The 23270-nt window shown below is 31.3% G+C and overlaps 1 protein-coding gene across 4 annotated transcripts; it reads right to left on the bottom strand.

The window, feature by feature from the left end:
- Window positions 1–13984: 13984 nt before the first annotated feature.
- On the bottom strand, window positions 13985–21865 carry LOC111991589 (putative E3 ubiquitin-protein ligase XBAT35). 4 transcript variants are annotated; one of them, XM_065772657.1, is made up of 12 exons: window positions 21743–21865; window positions 21477–21658; window positions 21258–21372; window positions 20544–20624; window positions 20313–20401; window positions 20109–20200; window positions 19827–19908; window positions 17560–17662; window positions 17384–17458; window positions 16990–17075; window positions 14740–15441; window positions 13985–14303 (listed from the first exon to the last, which is right to left on the bottom strand). In XM_065772657.1, the coding sequence occupies exons 2-11, from the start codon at window positions 21576–21578 to the stop codon at window positions 14773–14775; spliced, it is 1494 nt and encodes a 497-aa protein (XP_065628729.1). In that variant the 5' UTR covers window positions 21579–21658; window positions 21743–21865; the 3' UTR covers window positions 13985–14303; window positions 14740–14772. The 4 variants fall into 4 exon arrangements, with proteins under 4 accessions (XP_065628729.1, XP_023879136.2, XP_023879140.2 ...); XM_024023368.2 differs by lacking the exon at window positions 13985–14303 and having other exon boundaries at window positions 14594–15441; XM_024023372.2 differs by lacking the exons at window positions 13985–14303; window positions 17384–17458 and having other exon boundaries at window positions 14594–15441.
- Window positions 21866–23270: the final 1405 nt, after the last annotated feature.

Raw genomic sequence — 23270 nt, 5'->3', positions numbered from 1 at the left:
CAACAAAGTATCTATACATACTTCTCATACATATTACAAACACCATTTCTTACAAAACATATATATTTCTTACCATCTCCATACATTTAAAAAGATATCAAACACTCTTCCAAAAACATGTTACAAAGCCCTTCTCATGGAAAGAATATAATTATAATGCTAAAAACTCCATCTTATGAAAGGCACAAACTTATAATACTAAAAGTCCTTCTCATGGAATGCAATATCACTTATATTTGGTTAAAAACTAAAAGAGCATTACATGGGAAAAATCATTTAAGTGCATGATAAATGGATAAACTTAACCAACTTATGCACACCGTTGGACATATTCTCTTTCCCACTAGTAGCATCCATTTTTCCCTTTCAATCATGAAGTCACCATGAAAGGACTTATAATATCATACTATACTACTGGACTCATTTTATTATGCTGTTGAAATGTATCTTACTTCAATTATTGAGCCACAAACCAATACATTTAACTTCAATGTATTTTATTAAGCCACAAACCACAATTATTGAATATATTTTACTTCATTATCATTGTACCGCTAGACTTATGTTATTATGCTGCTGGAATGTTGTCAACTCACTAGCGCTATACGGCTAGAGCCATAAATAATATAAAGCAATGCAATAGTTGGAGCCACAAACCATACTAAGATAAGTCGAGGTTTCTCTATCTTTGATATCACATTATTAAGTATATGTTAACTCATTATCACTATACTGCTAAATGCAAGTTACTCTAAGAATTTCTTACTATTTAACAAACATGGATTCACTAATATTTCACTAATGAATGTAAAAATATTGACAAATTGAACCCATCTCGCTGTTGGACATACATTGTTGGACATACATTATTTGGACATAAACCCCCACTGGACATATATTACTTGGACATGAACCACGGCTGGACATAAACTATTTGACATTATTTGGACATAGATCATTGCTGGACATACCGTATTATGTTGAACATGAATGTACCATTGCTGGATATGGACTATTGGACTCATCCCATTACTGGACATATGACATTTAACTAATTATTCTCTAATATTGGACATCACTTAATATATATAATAATGATATTCAACTCATCATTTAATTAAAGCTATTATGCTAAACATATTATTTATTTATTTTAACCATTATCATGATTCTTAGATTTTGGGCTTTATCTATTTTGTAGGCTTAAAAATGCACCGGAAACCATTGGTCTATGTGGCCTAATGTCGAGTTTCGGATTGAATTCCCCAAAACAAATTCAGGTCTAGCAAAATCACCCCTCCAGTGGAAGACATGTGGCTACGCGCAAAAACCGCCCCCGACAAAGGATTATATTGAATATGTAAAAGTTATAGGAATAAAATAAATAAAGAAGATCCCTTACTGTTCAATGTGATGAAATTAGACAGAAGGATCATATTGAATATGTGAAAGTTATAGGAATGAAATAAATAAATCAGAAGTTACAAAATTATATTGTTGAACAAAGTTAAAACATCTAATTTTTAAATTAGCTAAAGAGATATTTCTCTATCACATGAAAACTAAAGTATGAGGTGGTATTTTCAATTAAATTGTTGAACGAAGGTAGATCAGCTAACTTGTAAATTAGCTAAAGAGATATTTCTCTATCACATGAAAATTAAAGTATGAGGTGGTATTTTCAATTAAATTGTTGAACAAAGTTAGATCAGCTAATTTGTAAATTAGCTAATTTAAAAATTAGATGTTTTAATAATAACTCACTCACATAAGAGCATTAGCATCGGTTGTAGTAAAAAAATTGTTATTTTAACACTTTATAAAGTTTCTTTATCTATTCTTAACACACCATTTAGAGCACTAGCATCAAGTGTATTAAATACTGAAGTAACTTTAGCATTAGCACACCAAATACAAAAAATCACCTTCACAATATTTGTTAAATGAAAATTGGCATTTGTTATAGTGATGTTGTTATAACAGAAGTGTGCAATGAGATGCTTTATTAATATTTGTATACTTGTATATTTAAACTTTCTCTCTCTTTTATGACAATTGGAAACTGAAGAGGGGAAAAATCATCCTCGTCTATGTAATAGCTGAAGAAGAGAAAAACCAGCATCGTCCATGTAATGGACAACCACAACGAACATTAAATGAGTTCCCTATAAACGACATGAGTAATAGTTGACATGCCAGACAAGCAAAAACGTAACCAAAGGACCAACGAGCAAAAGATCATCGAATTCTATAATGCTCTAGCATTCATTACCAACAGATCCATAATCATAAAGAGGCATTTACTCCCATCCTGAAGGCAGAGACCTATAAAAATGTATACACAATTAGGGTAAAGGTAAGCAACATATGCACAACAACTCTCTAGCTAAATAGTAATTTCTCTATACAATTGAGTTTTGATCTTACTAACTAGCTCGTCAGAGGCTTCTTGGCACACATCACACTGGTTGAACTCCAAGTCTACTTATTCCTTTTTGTAGGATTTCACGGCTGCTGACTTGATGTTGCCCATCTGTATTGACAAGGAGTTCATATGGCGATTTTCTATATCATCAGAAGCTATGCAAACTTTCTCTCTCTTCTATTAAGAATAAAATAAGAATTAAAATAAATAAAGAAATAATATTTAAATAAAATAATAATAAAAATTAAAAAAATGTAATGTGGATCTAGTTTATTGTAAAGTAGTGTGTTAAAATAGATAAAGTAGTATTTTAATATTTTAAAATAATATTTTTTTTTGAACATTTGAATTTTGCTAATGCTCGGCTAATGCTAATGCTGATGCTATTAAGAGTAATCCCAAACTTATGGAGCACGCGGGGTGTTTTATATCCGTATAATACAAAATAAAAATTCGCAAAGTATACCCTAACCCTATACAAATAAGATGCAACGGAAGCCATATGCATCATACATTACTTATCTCTTTCGGTTATGGGAATTCGAATAGTACTTCTAACTTTTTTTCAATGCAACTATTCGATGAGGTATTCCACGAGTGCCTCGGTATTATTTATATTAAGAAAAACAACAATCTATCACTAACAAGTAACAAAAAGGTTTTAGTCAAAAAATGTCTCCTATGCATTTTTTTTTTTTTTTTTTTTTTTTTTTCCTATGCACTTTACTTCTTGAAGCAACTACGGACAAAATTGGCCTCTGCCCTTTTTGGGCAAAATAAGTAGCATTCTACCCCCCTTTCCAAACTAAATAGGGAAATGCCAATTTTTTGAAACTCAACTTACTCAAAATCGAGTTTTAAAAAAAATTCTAGAGCCCTATAGTGATGTTTTAAGTACTTATAATGGCGTTTTGTAACTCGAGCTCTATGAAATTGAGTTATATGCAATTTTTTTTACGTTTAACTCGAGTTCATGGAGCTCGAGTTACAAAACGCTACTATAGTCCTTAAAAATGTCACTATAGGTCTTTAAAAATGTCACTATAGGGCTTAACTCGATTTAGAGAAAATCGAGTTTCAAAAGAGAGGCATTTCCTTAATTAGTTTGGAAAAGGGGGCAGAATGCTACTTATTTTTCCTAAAAAGGACAAAGGCCACAACTACACCATTCATCTTTGCTTCCACCGAATTTCTTCCTATTCTCTAAGAGGCCTGTCTCAACCTTCTTAATTATTTGTTGAAGTGAACTGTCATCATAATTGCCCTCCCTACTAGTTTCTAACATCTTAATTATTTCTTCCTATTCCTTTTATTTCCCTACCACCAATAATTTGAAAGGTCACATTTAAATTTTTTAAAGATAATGTCGTCATATTTAATTTTAAATCATTTTCAATCATATAAGGTGAAAGAATGAACTCAAAACACCATAATATTTGTAATTAAAGCTTCATGAACTCATGTGATTATGTCATTGCTTCTAGCACTGATTTAAGAAAATAAAATTTAATAATTAAAAAAAAAATAATAAGCTCTGGAAGTATATCTTACATGCTAGTCATCCTATACATCATTTCGAACTAAAAAGAATATTTGCAAAAAAATAAAAAAACATTACTTTTTTTTTTAATTAATATCAATTATTAAGGTATAGATTGCTCTGAGAGATTGAAAATTTTAATTGATGGATTATTGGGTTGAAGTGGTTTGATGATGGAGCACGTGCACAGTACCCCATATCATGCCTAGTTGTAATTATCTGAAGACAGCCCAATGGGACATTTTGGCCTTTTGCCCCTTTGGTCAAAAATATTTGGCATTATGCCCTTATTTCGAAACTATATAGGTGCGTGCCCTTGTTTCGATACTCGATGACCCTAAAATCGAGTTACTTAAAGTACTCGATTGGTTTAAAATTGAGTTATGCCTGATCAAAATTAAAAAAAAAAAAAAAATGCAGGAACTCGATTTTATGGAAATCGAGTTACAAAACGTCACTATAGGTCTTAAAAACGCAGCTATAAGGCTCCCTAAACTTGCCATGGGACAATCAAACTTAGGAAAAAAAAATTTGCAGGAAAACGCTGCTATATGGTTTTAAAACGTCATGATGGGGCTTAAAAACGCTGCTATAGGGTTTTAAAACGTCATGATAGGGCTTAAAAACGCCGCTATAGGGCTTTAAAACGCCACTATAGGGCTCCATAAACCTACTAGACAATTACACTTAGAATTTTTTTTTTGTTGGAAAACGCCGCTATAGGGATTTAAAACATCACTATAGGGATTAAAAAACGCCAATATAGGGCTCCCTAAACCTTGTATGGGGTGATGACACTAAAATTTTTTTTGCATGGAACTCGATTTCTAGGAACTTGAGTTCCATGCATTTTTTTTTTTTTTGGGCATAACTCGATTTTAAATCAATCGAGTACTTTAAGTAACTCGATTTTAGGGTCATCGAGTATCAAAACAGGACACACACTTATATAATTTCGAAATTGGGACATAATGCAAAAAAAAAAAAAAAAAAAAAAAGAAGGTAAAATGGCAGAATGTTCAAGCCCAATGTAATGTAATCATGCTTATTGGCGTTATTGCTCTGTCAACCACTTATTCTTTTGTAATAAATTTTACCTTTGGTCAATTCACAAGGGTGACCGGATCCAAGGGCCATATTAGTCAACAGCACCTTTTTTTTTTCCCCTGGTCGATCTTGGTTGTTTTTTTTTTTCAATGCAAATATTCCATGAGGTATTCCATGAGCGCTTTCAGCATTACTTTATTATTAAGAAAAACAATCTCTCACTCACCTCAGTATTACTTTTAATCACTTTTTTTTCCCCCCATTACCATTCACGTTAGCATTCCATGCCATGAGTGGACCTAAGTATGATTGCAATTTATCCATAACCCCTGTCTAACTTCTCTCTCTCTCTTTTCTCCCATAAAAAAATTTATTAAAAATAATTGTCTTTTCTTTATATAAAAAATTAAATAAAATTCCTCTCTTTACTTTGGCTTATTATGGGAATAATACCTTTAACATTTCTAATTGCATATATTCGACGAGCACCTCAATATTATTTTATTAAAAAGATCTACCCCTCTCTATCTCTCTCGCATAAGCACATGTAACTCATGCATGACTTAATAAACACCCTTGCCATAAGGTTCATAACCCATCAAACTACCGATAATGTTGCAATCATGTACTGCAATAATGTTACAAATATTAATTTTGATATGACCTTTCAACTACCAATGATGTTGCAGTCATGTACTGCAATAATGTTACTGCAATAATGTTACAAATATTAATTTAGATATGACTTTTAAAGTACCAATGATGTTGTGACAAATATTAATTTGATATGACTTTTAAAGTATCAATAATGTTGCAGTCATGTACTGCAATAATTACTTCAATAATGTTACAAATATTAATTTTGATATGACCTTTAAATTACTAATAACGTTGCAGTCATGTACTGCAATAATGTTGAAGTCAATTTAGATATGACCGATGACCGTACTGTAATAATTTACAAATATTAATTTTGATATGACCGATGACCGAAATCTATAATTCAGTAAAAAAAAAAAAAAATCTTAAAAAAATCAGCATTTCCCTCTCTAAAACAAATTGTGTCCGGCGAACAATTTTTTATTTTATTTTTGATGAGAGTCCATCGAACTTTTAAATGCATTGTTGGTTGGATGTTTTTTAACTTTTTTCAATTCATAAGTTAAATATTTTTTTTAATTAAAAAAAATCATACACCAAACTCACCAAACTCAACGCTATATATTTATACATTGTTGTTATTGATACCGTTCTGTTCCAGTTGAAACGGCCAGAATTTTTCTCACCGGTAAGCAACCGACATCAGAATACCCCACGTTCCACCTCGAGTCAAATTTCAGGTCATTTCGAGCTATTTCAACCAATTTCAGCTAATTTCGACCAAGATATAAATTCCGGCCGGTACAGGATTAGGCTTGTTATTAAAAAAAGAAAAAAAAGTAAAGGTCCAAACAATGCTGGCCCGTTGTGTTGACTGAATGAACCCAGCGTCCCAGCCCACTTTTTCATCTTCTTCTTCTTCTTTATCGTCTTCTTATCCGTTTTGTATCCACTGGTTAGTGGGATTGGTCTTTTGTTCTTTTATTTTCTATTGTCTTGACTCGCGTGTATTGGTGTCTTCTAGAGTCTAGTTCTTTTCTATCCTCTTTTATTGATTTCAAATTTCAACTTTTCTGAGCCCATCACGTGAGTAACTTTGGAAATGACAAAGAAAGTTAAAAAAAAAATCCAAAAGCAAATGTCAGTAAGTGGTATTATTTAAAAAATATATATATTATTATTAGAAAAATATTATATTAATAATATTTTTATAATATTTACACAATATATTGTAAATAATAAGTTGATATTAGCTGTTATTGATAAAAAAAAATTAATTCTAAGTTTAAATTGAATCTAATAACAACTAAACACTTGTAATTTATTGTGAAAATATTATGAACGTAGCACTTCTTTTATTATTATAGTTTTAAGATTCATATACTAATTAAAATGTTAAGAACTTTTGTGCTTTAACTTTCACATTTATTGTATTTTTTAGAATTATTCAAAATATGAATTTTATTTGTAGACAATTATAAATAAATAAATATTTTTTTTAATTTTACTTTATTTAATTTTAAAAAATTATTTAATTTTTTTTTTATATAATAGTAACACTTCTTTAAATTGAAACTTTTATGTAGTAGCTGTAAGGCTGAAAGCTACTGTTCAGGTATCACCTCCACATTAATGCGGTCAGACAGTTAGCTACAGAGCATTTAATGCGGTGGTCTCGGCTTTCTCCTTAGATAATCTAGGATTCCCCCTTGTCCTATGTTTTTGCAATGCTTATCTATACCAACAAAACTCCCTAGAATGTTCCCTTAAATGGTAGACCACCTATTCGGACCTCAGCTTTGGTTAGCCAATGAGACATTCGTCCTCGGCCCAACCTACCAAGCCATTATGACTAAAACTAACTTCTTCATCTACTAACACGAACTCCCTTGACAATGTTTACTCCTCATTGGACGACCTTTAGTCCTCGACTTGGGCCTTAGGCCCAACATATACATAGATAATGAGCTCCTAGGCCTAATACCCCTACAATATATATATATATATATATGATATGTGTGTGTGTGTGCGTGTTTTAATTGTACTCATACGTATGCATTAGATTCTAAACTAGTTCTTTTTAATGGAACCCTATTTCACAACATCAATAGACATGATGTCAATAGTTTTGTAGCAAAATTGACACTTTTTAATTTTGTAAATAGAGACTTTAAAGGTTTAAATCCTACTTATCCATTATTGTAATTAGTGTGTAACCAATGCATATGTATGGGTATAGTTAAAAATAATTACAATTATACAGTTCAAATTATACATTTTTTTAGAAGGGATTCAAATTATATATGGTATTAGCTTGCACTTTTTTTAAACCATACATTTCTAAAATATGTAATGGTTTCTAATATTATATATATATATATATATATGATTTAGAATTTAATTGGATTTAGACTCTTTGGTACCTAATAATTCACTTGCCACAAAAATTATAAATTAAACAAGACACGTATGTGGCGCAAAATTTAAAATCCAATTAAAATCTAATTGAATTTTCTCTCAAGTTTGATTTTTAATATATAGATATATAGATTATCAAATTATTTTAAAAAAATCAATGTCCTCGATCTATTATGTGGTAACTAGTTCCATAACACCTCTCTCTCTCTCTCTCTCTCTCTCTCTCTCTAAATAAGTTTTTCTTTTTTCTTTTTAAGAGACAAAGATGGCAACTTGGAATATTATTCAAAATAAAAAGAGGAAAAGTCCATAGATGTTGATACAACGAGAAAGTTTATGTGTAAAAGGAAAATTTTAAATTATTTATCTTAAAATTTATATTCTTTAAGAAAGTTTAAATATAGTGAAATATCAAAATTATTTATGAAAAAAAATGATATTTCAATTTTCTAGAGTGGAACTCAATAAAAACACATGCATAAAGAATTTTGTTTTTTGAGAAACACGTGTAGAAAGAATTTAAGAAAAGTAAAACTACACCTAGCCGAAAGTATTTAATACATTATTAAAAGTTGCTTAAAAACTAACCAGTGGTGAATGGAGGGTGGCCAGCTGCCGCCCTGATTTTGTACTCCTTAAATTAAAAGTTCCTTTAAAAATTTTTAAAATGCATTTCTAAAAGTACTATCGAAAACATTATCTGACTTTTGGTTTGTACATAAAATCATTAATGAAATTTATACAACTTCTCAATGGGTTTATTGTCGATAATAGATTTTTGGGTAAATTTCACAATCCTTCTTTAAGTTTTGTGGGGGAATGAGTGAATGACACTCCACCAAAACAACAAATTAGTTCTTCCATTAATAGATTTCTCAATTCCATTGAAGAAGAAAAAACAACACAGAATGAATTTAGGAGTAAACAAAAAGAAATTCGGCAACAATTTTGTTTTCAACCAAAAAAAAAAAAAATCAAATATGTTAGGATTTCTTCAAAATCATTCAACAAAATTTTGCTATAGTTTTCCTCCCCGAACAAAAATATGTCATGAATAAATTTCCTCCATCGCACAACATATAAAAGTTAATAAAATGACACGGTTCATCAAAACAAAATAATTTTTTTTTTTTTGAATTACTTTGAAGTTGACTACATTTATTTAGTTTATTAAAATGATTTCGTTCATGAAATTTCATGAGTTCCATCTATTATGATGAGAGAGAATATAAAATTACTACATATAATTAAAGATGCTATTTAAGTTCTTGGGGAACTTGAACACAAAATTTACAGTAAAAAAAGGTCTTCAATTGCAGTAATAAACTTTGAGTTTTAATAGGTTGAGTTATTTTAAAATTATATTATGCCCATAATAGGTTGCCAAACACACACTAATTAGTAATAAGGCGGACTTGTTTTGAAATTATATTTATGTACAACTTTTTTTTTCTAGATATGACTATATTTTTACTCAACTAACAGTAACACCTAAAAGCATGACTATGTCTATATATTGACAATTCTGCTAATCTGCGTAACAATGAAAGCAGTAATGGCTCCCCCTGTAAGTTGTAACTAACGAATTATCGTTCTGCTTTTGTGGTTGACAATGAAAGGGTAATGACTCCTCCCTCCCTAGCTATGGGGCAAATATGTTTCTGTGCAGTAAAAAGTTTTCACCACTTTAGTGACTTTGGGTCAATGAGTCCTGCAATATATTAAATGTACGTACATTCTTTAAATGTATTAAAGCGAAATTTCAGCGGTTTGTAGCAACCCAGTTCATTCATGCAACCATTTATTTATTTATCTTTTTTTTTTTTGTTAACATTTATTTATTTATCTACCTTTTCACTCAATTTATATTTGACTCGGACTTTTTTTTTTTTTTTTTTTCTGAGTTACTCAGACTTTAAAGTTTAATCTGTTTGAGTAAACGTAACCATCTGCCACAGCAAATTGCTGATAGTACGGGGATGACATTCAAAAAGAGCAACCTCTTGATAAGAGATTTTATGGAAAGTGCAAATCATGCGATTAGGGTACCCTACAACCCACCGACACGACCTTGGATTTTGTTACCAAATGCTATACATATAGGTATGTATCTTTACTGTATGCCTTAAGAGGCAACAGTTTAGGTTTGAATCGAGTCAAATCAAAGTTGTTTTCAGTTTCTTTCTTTTCCTCCTTTTGTCTTTTTATTTATATTTTATTATATATGGAACTTTTTAATGCATAGTAATGAATCAAAATGTCCTCTCTATTCTACCCCAAACAACGATCTTTGAAGTTTTTCCTTTGTTGTGGTCCTCAGGTACCATGTTGATCAGTAGAAAGTAGTTATATACGAACTAAAAAAGAATTTTTGTACACCTCGATGTAGTGTATTCATTGAAGGTAAAAGAAAGTTTAATCAGGTGTTTGAACTAACTCTTTTAAGTTATTATTTCTTTCATCATATGATGTGAAATAACTTTGATTTTCAACATAGTCAGTACTGAATAATCTAGTCTAGGCAGGAAAAGCGGGGCCATGATGCATGCCCACTCAGAATTTTCGATTCTCTTTTACAAACTCTCGCAGAGTTTAGTCACAGTGAAAGCTTTAGTCCTAGCCCACTTAGGCCTAGGCCTAAGACACCCTATGCTCTCAAAATATAATGAAAGGGTCCTCGAGGCCCCTTATTTTATTTTATTTATTACAGAATTGTATCAAATGTAATTTTTAGGATGATAATGATTTTTTTTTTTAAGAAAAATAATATAAGTGTGTTTTGCATCATTTCTTATACTCCTAAAAAGGCCCCAAAAATATTGGGTCCTATAGGAAACTTAATAAATATTATTTAATTGATTTTTAATTTTTTTTTTAACTCTACTTAAAATTATTGCCTTAGGTTTTAAACTTATTGTGTTGACCTTAAGTTTAGATATATCTTGAGAAAGCTCTAGGAAAATAATGTTTTCTCATCGGGCTTACCCTAATAATATATATATATATATATTTTTTTTTTTTTGGTGTGGATATATTCTCACTATATTACATAATTATTGTCTAAAAAATGATTTTTTTTTTTTTTTTGGTTCAAATACAGTGAGGGGGGATGCATGAGCCTCAGCTCATGATAAAATTCAAAACTTATGGATTTGTGATTTAACGTATTAAATAAAAACATTTCTCAAATATGTCTTTCATAGAATTAACTTGATGTTTAGATAGAGAAAGAGAAGGGAGAGGAAAGATGAGGAGGACAAAAGAGTAGGTTTACTGTGTTTAGTTGACATGATCGAGAAAATAAATTGGGATGATGTGGAAGGATAACTTTTTAAGGGACAGAGAGAGAGAGAGAGAGAGAGAGAGAGAGAGAGAGAGAGAGAGAGAGAGAGAGAGAGAGAGAGAGAGAGAGATCCATCCTTTCACATGTACAGTAAATCCCACCAATTATTAAGTTAGTGGGACTCACTACCATGTGAAAAGAAAGAGTATCTTCTAGAGTAAGAACAATTATTTGAGAAGTTAAGGTTGATTTAGTAATTACCTGAGATATTAGGTTGATTTAACTTTTATATCGTTTTCAATATACCCTCAAACTCTCATCAAATAACTAACGCTTTTCACTCAATTTCTCTAAACACACATATAAAACATAAAGGTAAAAGTAAGGGCGGAGCCGGGGCCGTTGAGGGGGGGAGGGGTAATTGCCCCTAGCCCCACCCAAAACTCACCCTTTTTTCATTTTTATTTTATGTTTATATATATATATATATTATCCTTTATATCAATGTTTGTTAGGATTGAAAAGTTATGGAAGAAATATAAGGATATAAAATTAGAAAATGAAAGAACAAGGCAAAAGTTTTAATTCAAGAGAAAAAAAAAATGGTTACCTTTCAAAAGGGTTAGGACTTCATTATTTATGTGGTAAGTTATTAATTTTTTAAATATATATATATATTATAAGTAATAAAATTTGAAACTAATTATATAATATAAAATTCACAAATTGATAAATATTTTTCAAGTTAAACTCAAAAGTTTTAGACGCACAATGACTATATGGTATAAAACTGTTAGAGTTTAATTGTTTTTATGAGTTTAACAAAAAAAAACTTATATACGTTGTAGTTGAGGTTTATGTAATTACCAAAATCATTATATGAAAATTAAGAGTGAAATTTTTTTACTATGGAAAATTTACAACACAAAATTATATAGATTAAAAAAAAAAGTAACAGATAGATACAATATAATGGATAAGCTATCTTTTATGAAATTTTAACATTAAATTACAGCGTAATATTCATTGTAAGATTGGTCTTAGGTATTGCATATATAATGTTTGTGATTGTGATAATACATAAATTTGTATAAAAATATGTTTGTCTATAGGTGTATGGAGACGTGTATGTAATTATAGGTTTCATCATCTTGAAGTCAAATCCTAGCCCCGGCACGGATAAAAGCATATATGCTTATTAGCAAATTGAATAAATTAGATATAGTTGTTGAGAAATATAAAATTTTGTTTCTATTTTTCCATATTTTGTTTACTTTTTCCTAATCCTTTCCTATTTTTTTTTTTTTTTCATTACTGATCTATGTGCAACCAAATTTAAGCGGAAAATTGAATACTCCCTTAGTGCTTTTTGGATACAAATAGAATTCTACTTTAGCATAATCTAAATGTATATGTGTGTGAAATTTCCTCTTAGAGACTTAAACCCCAGCTCTTACCCCCACACCCACAAGCATTTATACTTATAGAGTGACCATCGCACCAAGGGTGTGCGGTGGTGAATACTCCCTTAGTGCTTGTTTGTAGGGTATTTTTGATATTTTCATTGGTTTATTGGACTTAAAAAGATAAATTGAATAAAATATGATTTTAAAAATATCTTAAGTGTACACATGCTAAATAAGCTAAATAAACAAAAAGATGGAAAAAGGGGGGGGGGGGGGGGGGGGGGGGAGGAAAGACTATGACTAAACGATGGGTAAAAATATAATCCCAATAGATGGGATACACATTTAAAAATTTGAATAATTTATAATTCTAGAGTCATACTAATGAGGTTGATTGCAAGTAAACACTTTTTACCCACTCTTGTTTACAAACTCTTCACTTTTAGTCGACCACTCATAATGAATAACATTAACATATTGTAATATTGGGTGTGCCCATAGTATTGCTAAAAATAATAAACACATCTATCCTAGTGACATATAAGTGTTTTCCAGTATTATTGCTTTGATCAAAAGCGGATATATATAGATATATATATATAATTTGAAATTATATGATAAAAAGGAAATTATTGAAAAGCAAAATGATTATTGTGTTTTGATTAATAAACATGCACAAAGTATAAAACCTAAAGTATACATAAGTGACGGAATCACGGAAAGTGTACATAAATTGATGGGAAGTTACAATGACATTCGTGAGCCTCAATATAAGCTTTAAAAAAAAAAAAAAAATTGACTTTGTTAATTAGGAAATGCTTACGAGAGCTCTTAAAACACTGATTAATAATTCATTTTAAAAAAGTTTTAATACTACTTTTATGAGAAATAAAAAAAACTGTCAAAATATTAATTATTTTTTTTTTATCTCCCATAAAACTTTTCTTTAAATAAATTATTAATTAGTATCTTAAAGACCCTCGTTAACATTTTTCTTATTAATATGGTCTAATTAAATTTTTTTTAGTAAGGTACGCAAGGGGCTTGCTTTGAATTTTGTGCTTTAATTAAAGGTGCCAACTCGTAAAGTAGGCATGGCTACGGAGAAAGAAAGAGTTTTAGGGACCCCCCCTATGATATAGACTTCGCCGTGGACGTGCTTCTTCTCCTGGTAGCTGTGCCTGTCACTATCGTTCTTGCTGTTGTTGATGCAAGAAACCACCACAAAATATTGATGCTCGACAGTAACACATTTATAATCGATGTAACAGTTCTGAACACGTATCTCAATCTTTATTGTTTCACTTTCACACTAAGCCATGGCATATGTTACACAACACAAGAATCTTGTACAGTACTATATTATACTTTTCAAATTCTGTTCATGTTCATGTATCCCAATCATGCAGTTCATCAAAAAAAAAAAAAAAAGGTATCCCAATCATTCTCTTCAACACACCTGCTTGATGCTTCATTTCACTGGTACTAACTGCAAGTGTATTGTTACTAGTACAACAAGCTGACTAGCTCGGTAATTATTACTGCAGAAGGCTAATCTGTCTCCAACTGTAACTTCTTTTTCATCTGCATAATTGAAAGCTATGAAATCACTTCTTCTTTTTTCACTTTAGAATCCCACATCTTGGTTTGTCAATATATTAAGCCTTGCCCCTGAGCTCAAGAGATGTCACTGACCTCTCCTTAGACCTAGAGGTTGTAGCACTATATTGTTTAATTCTTGGGAGTTTGCCTCTCAACAGTACAGAAATTATAAAAGAGTTAGGCTAAAGTTCATGCAGCTTAGAAAATGTTTAGGTGGCCAATATATATATATATATATATATAAGGTAAAAAGGTTTTTCCAGCCCCAAAAGTGCAAGTAAGGTAAGTGATATTTATAACAGCACAGTGCAAGGCCACAATATATTCAGAAACCCTCGGGTTAGGTTCCCAAGATTAAAAAATCGTTCTTGTTTATAGAAATACATAAACAAAATTAAGGTGTCCAAAACCCACTAACCATTTAGAGCTTCTCCACATTCTGCTTCAATAGTCAAACAACAAACAGCTTTACAACCTGGTCAATCTTGGCACGACAAACAGGGCAACCCCACTTCTTCTCTTTGATCTCATTCAAACAAGACATACATCCAGCCATATGGCCACAGGGAATGCATGCTCCCTCAACTGGAGCATCTAAACATATCACGCATGATGATGCACCCCCATCCTCTTTCCTTTCACCTGCTTTACCAGGTGCATCCTCGATAATTGGGGATGACACTTCAACAGGACTGATATCAATTGATGGGTAGAGAATAGGACCGTCTTCTGTAATCCCACCAGCAATTGGTGGAGCTGAAGGGATAGAATCAGGGTGGGGATTTGTTTGGGTGGTAGTAACAATGTCGTGGTTCTGGCTTTGCTGACTTGAATTGCCTTCAGGGCCAGTTTCATGGACTGTCCTTTTAGAACTACTTGTGTTTGGAGCAGGGGCTATTGGTACATCCAAACCACTATGACTGCTAGTGTTCGCAGAGTTATTCCAACTAACAGATGAACTTGCTTCAGAGCTAGGGTGAGCATCAAGAATAGGTGGGCTCTCCTGCACAACAGACTGGATTGAGGCATTGATAGCCATTGCCATTTCAAAATCTTCAGCAGATAGCGGTGCAGTGGCTACTGGGGTCTGATTATTACGCAAAAATGCAGGAGGCACTCCCTGCAATTTTCCAAACATTCATTCATTAACAGGAAAAAAGAAAAGAAAATAGAAATGTCCCAACCATTCAAGTACCTGAACAATGAGGCAAATATCATTGATCTTAAAAGAAATTTTCGAGTAATATTTTGAAATTCCTAGCCATGTGAAAATTATGGAAACATTTATATTCTGAATTTTATATTAATTAAAATATTAACCATCAGAGAATAGAGAGAGGAAAATCAATTTGGTACTTTTAGAGGCTCATTCCTAAGCAAGAATATAGATATCAGCAACCATTCTGTTGCTACAGGCTTGACTGTAGGACCATATTTCTATTCTTTAACTCAGGTAGAAATATATTCCTCAAAGACACAAACACACACATTCATATAAATACAAATATATAAATGTCAGGCATTACAACATTTGGCCAAATTATGTCTGCAGCAAGGAGGTAAACAAGACAGCCAAGCTCAACTTTGAGCTGTTAGAAATGTTAAAATTCCTAGCCATGTGACAGAGAACAAGTAATTGAAGAAGAAATGTTAAAATTTCAATTCTTAACAGTAATTTTTATCAATATGATATCTACAAAGCAAATTTTATTAGGGTATTGGTAAGGGTATCGTTAAGGGTTAATAGATACAAGGAATCATGAAAGGCCAATTAAAAAGACTATGCTAGTACTGAGCTAAAATTGAATTCCAAAGAAAGCCTAAACGGGGAAAAATTAGCTTAAGGTAGATGATAGGGCATGAATGTCCTTTTATCACATTGAATGGCACTCACTTTTCCACAAATTTCAGATTAATGTTATTTTATATTTTAAGCAAGGGAAACTAGATAATAATGAGGGCCAATTTGGTTATCTTCACTCTCTCTCTCATGGTATCTTATATTTGCAGTAAAATTTTCACCACTACAGCCTCAATTACTACTGGACTTCCAGAGACATGGCCCAGTATGCAATTTTTTAAGTTGTCAGCATCAGCTACGCCACAACAGTGTATGATACTTATCGGCCAACAACTCACCCATTATTTAAATATAATATAGCCAAATAATTGTTGTTGAACACAACAGTGAAGCAAACTCAATGTACAGTTAGGTTAATTCTATTTCATATTGGGTTACTTCCGTCATGTCTTATGTCATTAGGGCAACAATTAATAAATGCATGTTAAGATTGGCAAACAGAAACATTAAACATAATAGATAGTGTCTGATCTCATCTTGGAATATTCCAATCACTTATCACAGCCACCACACCCTTACGCATTATGGTTATAATGGTTTTAAAAACATATAGAATAATTATCTATTGTGACTTTCCTGAAGGAAAGCATCAAACTTACAGATTATGGAAAGAGTGCTTCCATATTTAAACTTAACATAAAGATTTTCAATTCGTGGCAATATAATCATTTTGATGATGTCAAGTCATAAATACTTTTTCTCCAACAAAATTGTCTCATAATCTCATGTAATTATCATGCATGAGTTCTACTTTTATCGGCACATCAGAGGGAAGCATAACATCTATAAAAGAAGCGTGCATTATACCTGAGAAATTCCCTTGCATGCATCACAAAACCTCTGAAGTTGTTGCTTGTCACTTTCATTTGCAGGTGCAAGCTTAATGCGGGCTTCTGAAACAGAAGCATTCTAATATCAATGCAGGAAATGAAACTGCTAATCCACAATCATAACAGCAACATACACAAAAACCTTCAATTTTTACCCTGGCTATCAAGCAAGACTAATATGAATTGAGGCTGGAGAACGGTACGGGTTTAATATTACTCCCAACTTCTACAACACTATTTAGAAAATACATAATATCTTATGTTTTTTAGCTTCTTAATTCTCTTACTGTCAATATTTTAAAAATGAAATGTTTTGTTCAATTTCATGATTTCAGTATAGGTTTGAACAATTTAACAACCATTGTACTTACGCCTATGTGTTCGAGACCTACACCTCGCCTCTTGGGAGGTGTAAAGACTTCGTCTCCGCCTCCTGCCTCTTGAGACTATGCATGGACATAAAATTCAATTAAGATATGGATCTAGGACATGTATGTGACATCAAATCCAACATCCCTAAGGGAAAAGGTCAGCAATGAGAAATTACTGGTTGAGGTATCTTGAATTATCACTGATGGATCAGACTGGTGTAGCTTTGGTTCTTCCAAATTGGTTTTCCATAATGCAATAACTGTACGGGGTTGGGCATCCTGCTCATTCATCAATTGTACCATGAGAAAACGATCAATATCAATTAGTCAACAACAGAGACAAAACATAACAATGTGCATAATATCTACCATTCAAACAGGTATTAGGTATAGTAATCTATTGTACAGCTTAAAAACACAAATAATATTGTGGAACTGTGAAAGCTAACACAAGATCCATAGTTGGTATACTTTCATAAACTATATTTACTTCATCTTTTTTTAATCTTTTTTTTTTTTTTTAAGTACCTATATTTGCTTCATTTTAAACTCAATAAAATGGAACAATCTTCATCTTTTTTTAATCTTTTTTTTTTTTTTTAAGTACCTATATTTGCTTCATTTTAAACTCAATAAAATGGAACAAAGACCATGGTATCTCATAATTCTAATAACACAGGGCTTAAAGTGAAAATCGATATAAAAGCATGCTAATTAAAATAAGGTTAGTTATGAAAGTGATGAAACCCAGGAGGAACCATGGCCCAGAGTTGTATTTGTAAAACTGTTCTTAAAGCATGAAGCTTTTTACGCTTAAAGCAAAGCACACCTAAAGCATGCTTTTTTGTGCTTTTTTAATAAGCATGGAGTATGCCTTTTTGTGCTTTTCTTTGTTTAAATACACTACACGTATTAAATTTAACCATTAGATCTAAATAATATTGGTATGAGCCCTTGATTTATTGTACAAATACCAAACAGTCCAATTTCTTTGAAAGATATAAAATTATAGCAATGCGTGGTTAACTGGGAAAATAAAAGAAAAGAAGAATCCAATGAATGTGTTGAATACGATCTTGTGTTTGATGATAATTACTTAACATGGAGTAATGTTGCAAGCTGCTAGAGTTGAAGATGAAATATTCAACATGGGATCAAGAATGAGGTCACTAGGGAGGCAAAGGATTCAAGTTGACAACATACTACTGATGAGAGAGGTTATTTATTTAGATGAAGTACATGAGAACAATGTTGAGGCTTACAAATCTTGTAATGAAAATGCTGATTGTCCTATAGTTAATTAGGAAGATGATTATATGCTTTAGGATTGCAATGCGTTGCTTATGGTAGGCATAGAAGTCCCTACTTACCATTCTGGAGCTTTTTTTATCTTAGCCTCATGGGTATTGTTATTTATTTATTTTTAATTTATAAAGCCTCATGGGTAAATTTTGACTCAACCAAGTGCTTCATTTTGATCATGGCTATCAAATATCATAGTTGTATATATTCTGTAAGGTCTTACAACTTCTTAGTGCACAAGACTCCTACTTCTATGAAGCTTGAGAAATTTTTGGGAGGCTGATTCTTGGTGTGTATATTTAGTAAAGTACAAGAGAATTATATAACATTCTATATTCAAATTTCATAAGATTAGTTGATAACTTTATTGAATAGTCCCTAAATAATTATTTTCAAATTTATTACTTTTTTTTGAAAAATGTGTGCTTTACTTCAATCAAGCATGCGCCTACAATCCAGAAGGCTTTTGTGCTTTCACCAACTCTAGGCCAGAGTACCTTGGGGGGATAGCTATAGCATGAGAATGATACAGGCATGATTCACTCATGAGAGAAATGCCCACAAGATGGGGAAAACCTTGCAAATTTACAGTTTGATTGAACAAATAGAAGACCAAGAAGTGATAGCACATTTGAGAGTAGGGTTGGCATTGAGATATGATCTTTACCAAGTGCATCAATCTTGATCCAAATTTCTAAGTTGGATAGATTGATACCAAGGGAAACTCTTCAAAGATATATATGCACAAACAAAAAGAAACCAAGAACAAGAATATAAAAACTTTTGAAATTGAAATCCTAGGGAAAGTGGGAAAAACAAACTCCAAGAATTTAATACTTCAAATCTTTAAAAATAACCACATTGAACTTGAAAACCTATTTGTAAGCCTAAACTCATAAATCAATATTAATTGGAATGAGGAATGCACTTACAGAAGACAAATATGAATCTGAAGGTGACTATTAAAGTTCAAAAGCATTAAGTAGACTTGATCCAGAATTTAAGAAGTTATTTACATTTATAAGCATCCCAATAAGAGAGCTTAAACAGAGCCATAAATCTTGACCGCAATGGAAAAAGTATAAAAATATAGAAACTACATCTTATATGAATCAAATTCTCTAGCTAAATTTTGTTATACCTGCAAACTAGGGTATATGGCAAGCTCCAACTTGAAAGGCTTCGTAGGATTACGAGCACCACAGGGTAGAACAACAACCCAACTGCAAAAAATGTAATAATAATTCCTCAATAAAAAAAAGGGGGTAAATTGCAAATTGCATCAATGAAAGCCTAGCCATTTGGCTCTATTACAAAGCCAAGACAACTTGCTTCTTTTTTTGTGTGTGCGCGTGTGGGGTGGGGGGTATAAGCGAAAATGGATAAACAAAAATAAGTGAACAGGATATCCCACAAAACCTACACTTTTCTTGTGACTAACACAGGCGCCAGTATTTCAAGAAAACCTGGTCCGTAAAACTCCCGCAGCCAACCAGAGAATAAGCAAATATGACTCTACAAAACAAGAAAAAAGATGCTTAAAGATAAGGAAAGGAAAGGAAAATTCTTGACAAACACTAGAATTTGCATAATATTAGGATGAAAATACAGTATAATTTTAGTATACCTCAATAGCACGAACAACACTGCTGTGCCCCTTCACTCTAGCAACATCAAGAGCAGTATAACAATCATCATTCATTAACAATGCATTCGCTGAAATTTATGACAGCAAAATCATCTATTAATGTACTGAAAATGGCCATAAAAATGATATTTTTCACTGTACTATAAGATTTAAAATCAACTGATATTACAAAAAGAAAATCTTTACTAATTTGAATGTAGTACAGCACACCTCCATGTGAAAGTAGTAACTTCACAGTATTTTCAAGGCCTCTTTTAGCTGCATGATGTAAAGCAGTCCCAGCATGACGACCTAAAACACATTAAAACAAATGACAGATGAAGTTAATCCAAGATGAATCAAGTGCACATATATAAATACTAATTAACAAAAGCAAGCATGAGCTATTAAGCACTAAAGAAGAGTTTCTGCACATAACTTAAGCATTAAACATTTAAAAAAACCAACCACGTTTAGCCAAATAGTGTGTCATGTATTAAATAAATTAACAGAAGAGAAAGCAAGATCAAAGGCTTATTTTCTTCTTAATGTTTGTTTAGTGGGTATCACTTATCAGTCATCACACAAAGTGGACATAGTTGTTTCAAACCCAAAATCCAACTTCACCTTAGCTTTTCTTATTTATTTATTTTTTAAAATAATTCAATCGTTACAACAAATGGGGGAGGGGGAATTCAGGATTCGAATTCGAATCCTGATTTTCCTCGTAAAACAGACCAGCCAATACCACTGAGTTACAAGGCCCTTGGCACCAATTTCTAAGCATAATTATCTTAATTTCACAAGTTTAGCAAAAAAAAACTAAACCCCAGAACAAAAAGTAATCAACTTGTATCATTTCTACAAATAATATATGAAATAAAATAAAACCCAGATCCCAAAAACTAATTTTTAAAAAAATTAAAAAAAAAAAAAAAAAATCACCTGGCCTATACGCGTTGACATTGGCACCGAGCTCTATCAAAGTTTTAGCAACATTATAAAGCTCCGGCTTCATACACGCAACAATCAAAGGGGTTTTTCCCTCTCTATCAACCCACTGCAATCACAGGAAACTCATATTAAATAAAATTGAAAAAAAGGTCAGATTGATTTGGTGGTGGAATAGTGATTAATATATTATAATAATAATAATAGAATTACCTCAAGGCTTGCACCTTCTCTGCGAAGAGATTTGATTCCATCTGCGTTGTCATAACTCACCTGCTGGTAGAGCAACTCATCCTTGGATTGTTGCTGACCCATTTTCCAGTTTTTTTGAATTCAATATATATTTTCCAGGAAAGTTTGCAACTTTTTGTGTTTTTTGAAAGAATTTGTTTTTCCTGGAATAAATATGTACAGATCGTAAGAGGGGAGAGCTTTATTAAGGGAAATTTAATGAATAGGAACAAAGGGTGTTTACTTACAACACTTTAACCGAAGAGATTGCTCCAAAATCCAATCCTAAATAGAGAATCACAAAAATAAAGATACTATCTATGTATGTTTTTTTTTTTTTTTTTTTGCATTAAATTATTACAAAGTAATAAAAATAATAATTGGGTTTTTTTTTTTTTTTTTTTTTTTTTTGCATTAAATTATTACAAAGTAATAAAAATAATAATTGGGTTTTTTTTTTTAAAGGAAAATTTGGGTTTGAATCTATGATTGCTTAGCAGAGAAGAGTTTGAGAGAGTCAAAGAGGCAAGGGCAAAGAAAAATCTAGACATGGCAAATCAGGCTGGTCGGGTCGAGTTTGGGTCGGGTTGGATCAATTGGGTTGCAGATTGGATCGGGTTGACATGTATTTTTATTTGAATTTTTATTTTTTTATATATTTTTATAAAGAAAACAACATGTATTTGCCATTTGAAAAGTTATTTAACAAATTACTTGATGTAAAATGTATTATTTTGAATTCATCACTTATATCAAAAATGACCTAAGTTAAACATATTAATACTTATTCAATAATTTTAATATTATACAAATCTTAACATTGCTATCTAAAACAAAATAATACAAAGATAAGTAAAACAAATACACTAGTTTTATTTCTACACAATATCAACATCCCAAAACATAAAATAAAATTACAAATGACTTATTAGATAACTCATTTGATAAAGAATAAAAACATATAAGAAATTTAAAATCTTGAAAATAAATTTTATAATCTATTATCAATTGTGGTTGACACTTTATTTCAATTTGAGATATACATTAAAGTTTGATTGCTTACTTATTTATACATGGTCTTTTTTATGAATACCATATCATTATTAAGCAACACATACTTTAGGAAATATCATAATTTATTTTGAAAAACTATTTATTTTGAACATAAATTGTTAAAAAATAGGTCTAAGCATTCATATTTTATGCTAAGTTGATACTTTGGCTTCACTATTTTCACACTTGTGAATATTTCTCACATATGTCTACAATTTTAAATCTATATTTTTAACTCTATAGATTATTTTGGCATGTACTTTGCTATTTGATATCTAATAATCTGTACTCATTACAGAATGCTTAACCACATGTATTTTATCTTTCAATTAATTTGCATGCAGTTATGTAAATGTATCAATTATTTCCTTAAAACTCACAATAAACAATTAAACTAGTATTTTCTTAATTTTACTATTTTTTTGACCCAAAAAAAAAGTTTTAAAAAATTTTTTTGGGTCAGGTCGGATCACGGGTGAACTTGTTTTTGTTTCGGGTCAAAAAAATCGAGTTCAGGTCGGGTCGGGTCAAAAAATTCTAATCTGTTTTGCCATGTCTAGAAAAATCTCTTAGTGTATAAAGTCTTTTTCTTTCTTTCTTTTTTATTTTTTAATTTTATTTTAGAAATTTTTGGCATTGAATTCAAGAGTTGGGAGAGGTAACGTTGGCCAAAGAAACTGTGGTGACACGTCAGAAATTGCGTTATTGGAAAGAAACTAATCA

This window comes from Quercus suber, unplaced genomic scaffold (assembly GCF_002906115.3).
Source record: "Quercus suber isolate HL8 unplaced genomic scaffold, Cork oak 2.0 scaffold_61, whole genome shotgun sequence".
In the NCBI taxonomy this organism is placed as follows: domain Eukaryota; kingdom Viridiplantae; phylum Streptophyta; class Magnoliopsida; order Fagales; family Fagaceae; genus Quercus; species Quercus suber.
This window is presented reverse-complemented; position numbering and strand designations above follow the sequence as displayed.

What these genes read in the sequence shown, in the direction of transcription:
- LOC111991589 (XM_065772657.1), bottom strand. Translation starts at nt 21,578, where the DNA reads ATGGGTCAGCAACAATCCAAGGATGAGTTGCTCTACCAGCAGGTGAGT. An exon ending in TGTCAACGCGTATAGGCCAG is followed by an intron (nt 20,625 to 21,257) that starts GTGATTTTTTTT and finishes AATGTGTTTTAG; the next exon opens with GTCGTCATGCTGGGACTGCT. An exon ending in CCATATACCCTAGTTTGCAG is followed by an intron (nt 17,663 to 19,826) that starts GTATAACAAAAT and finishes ATGAATGAGCAG; the next exon opens with GATGCCCAACCCCGTACAGT.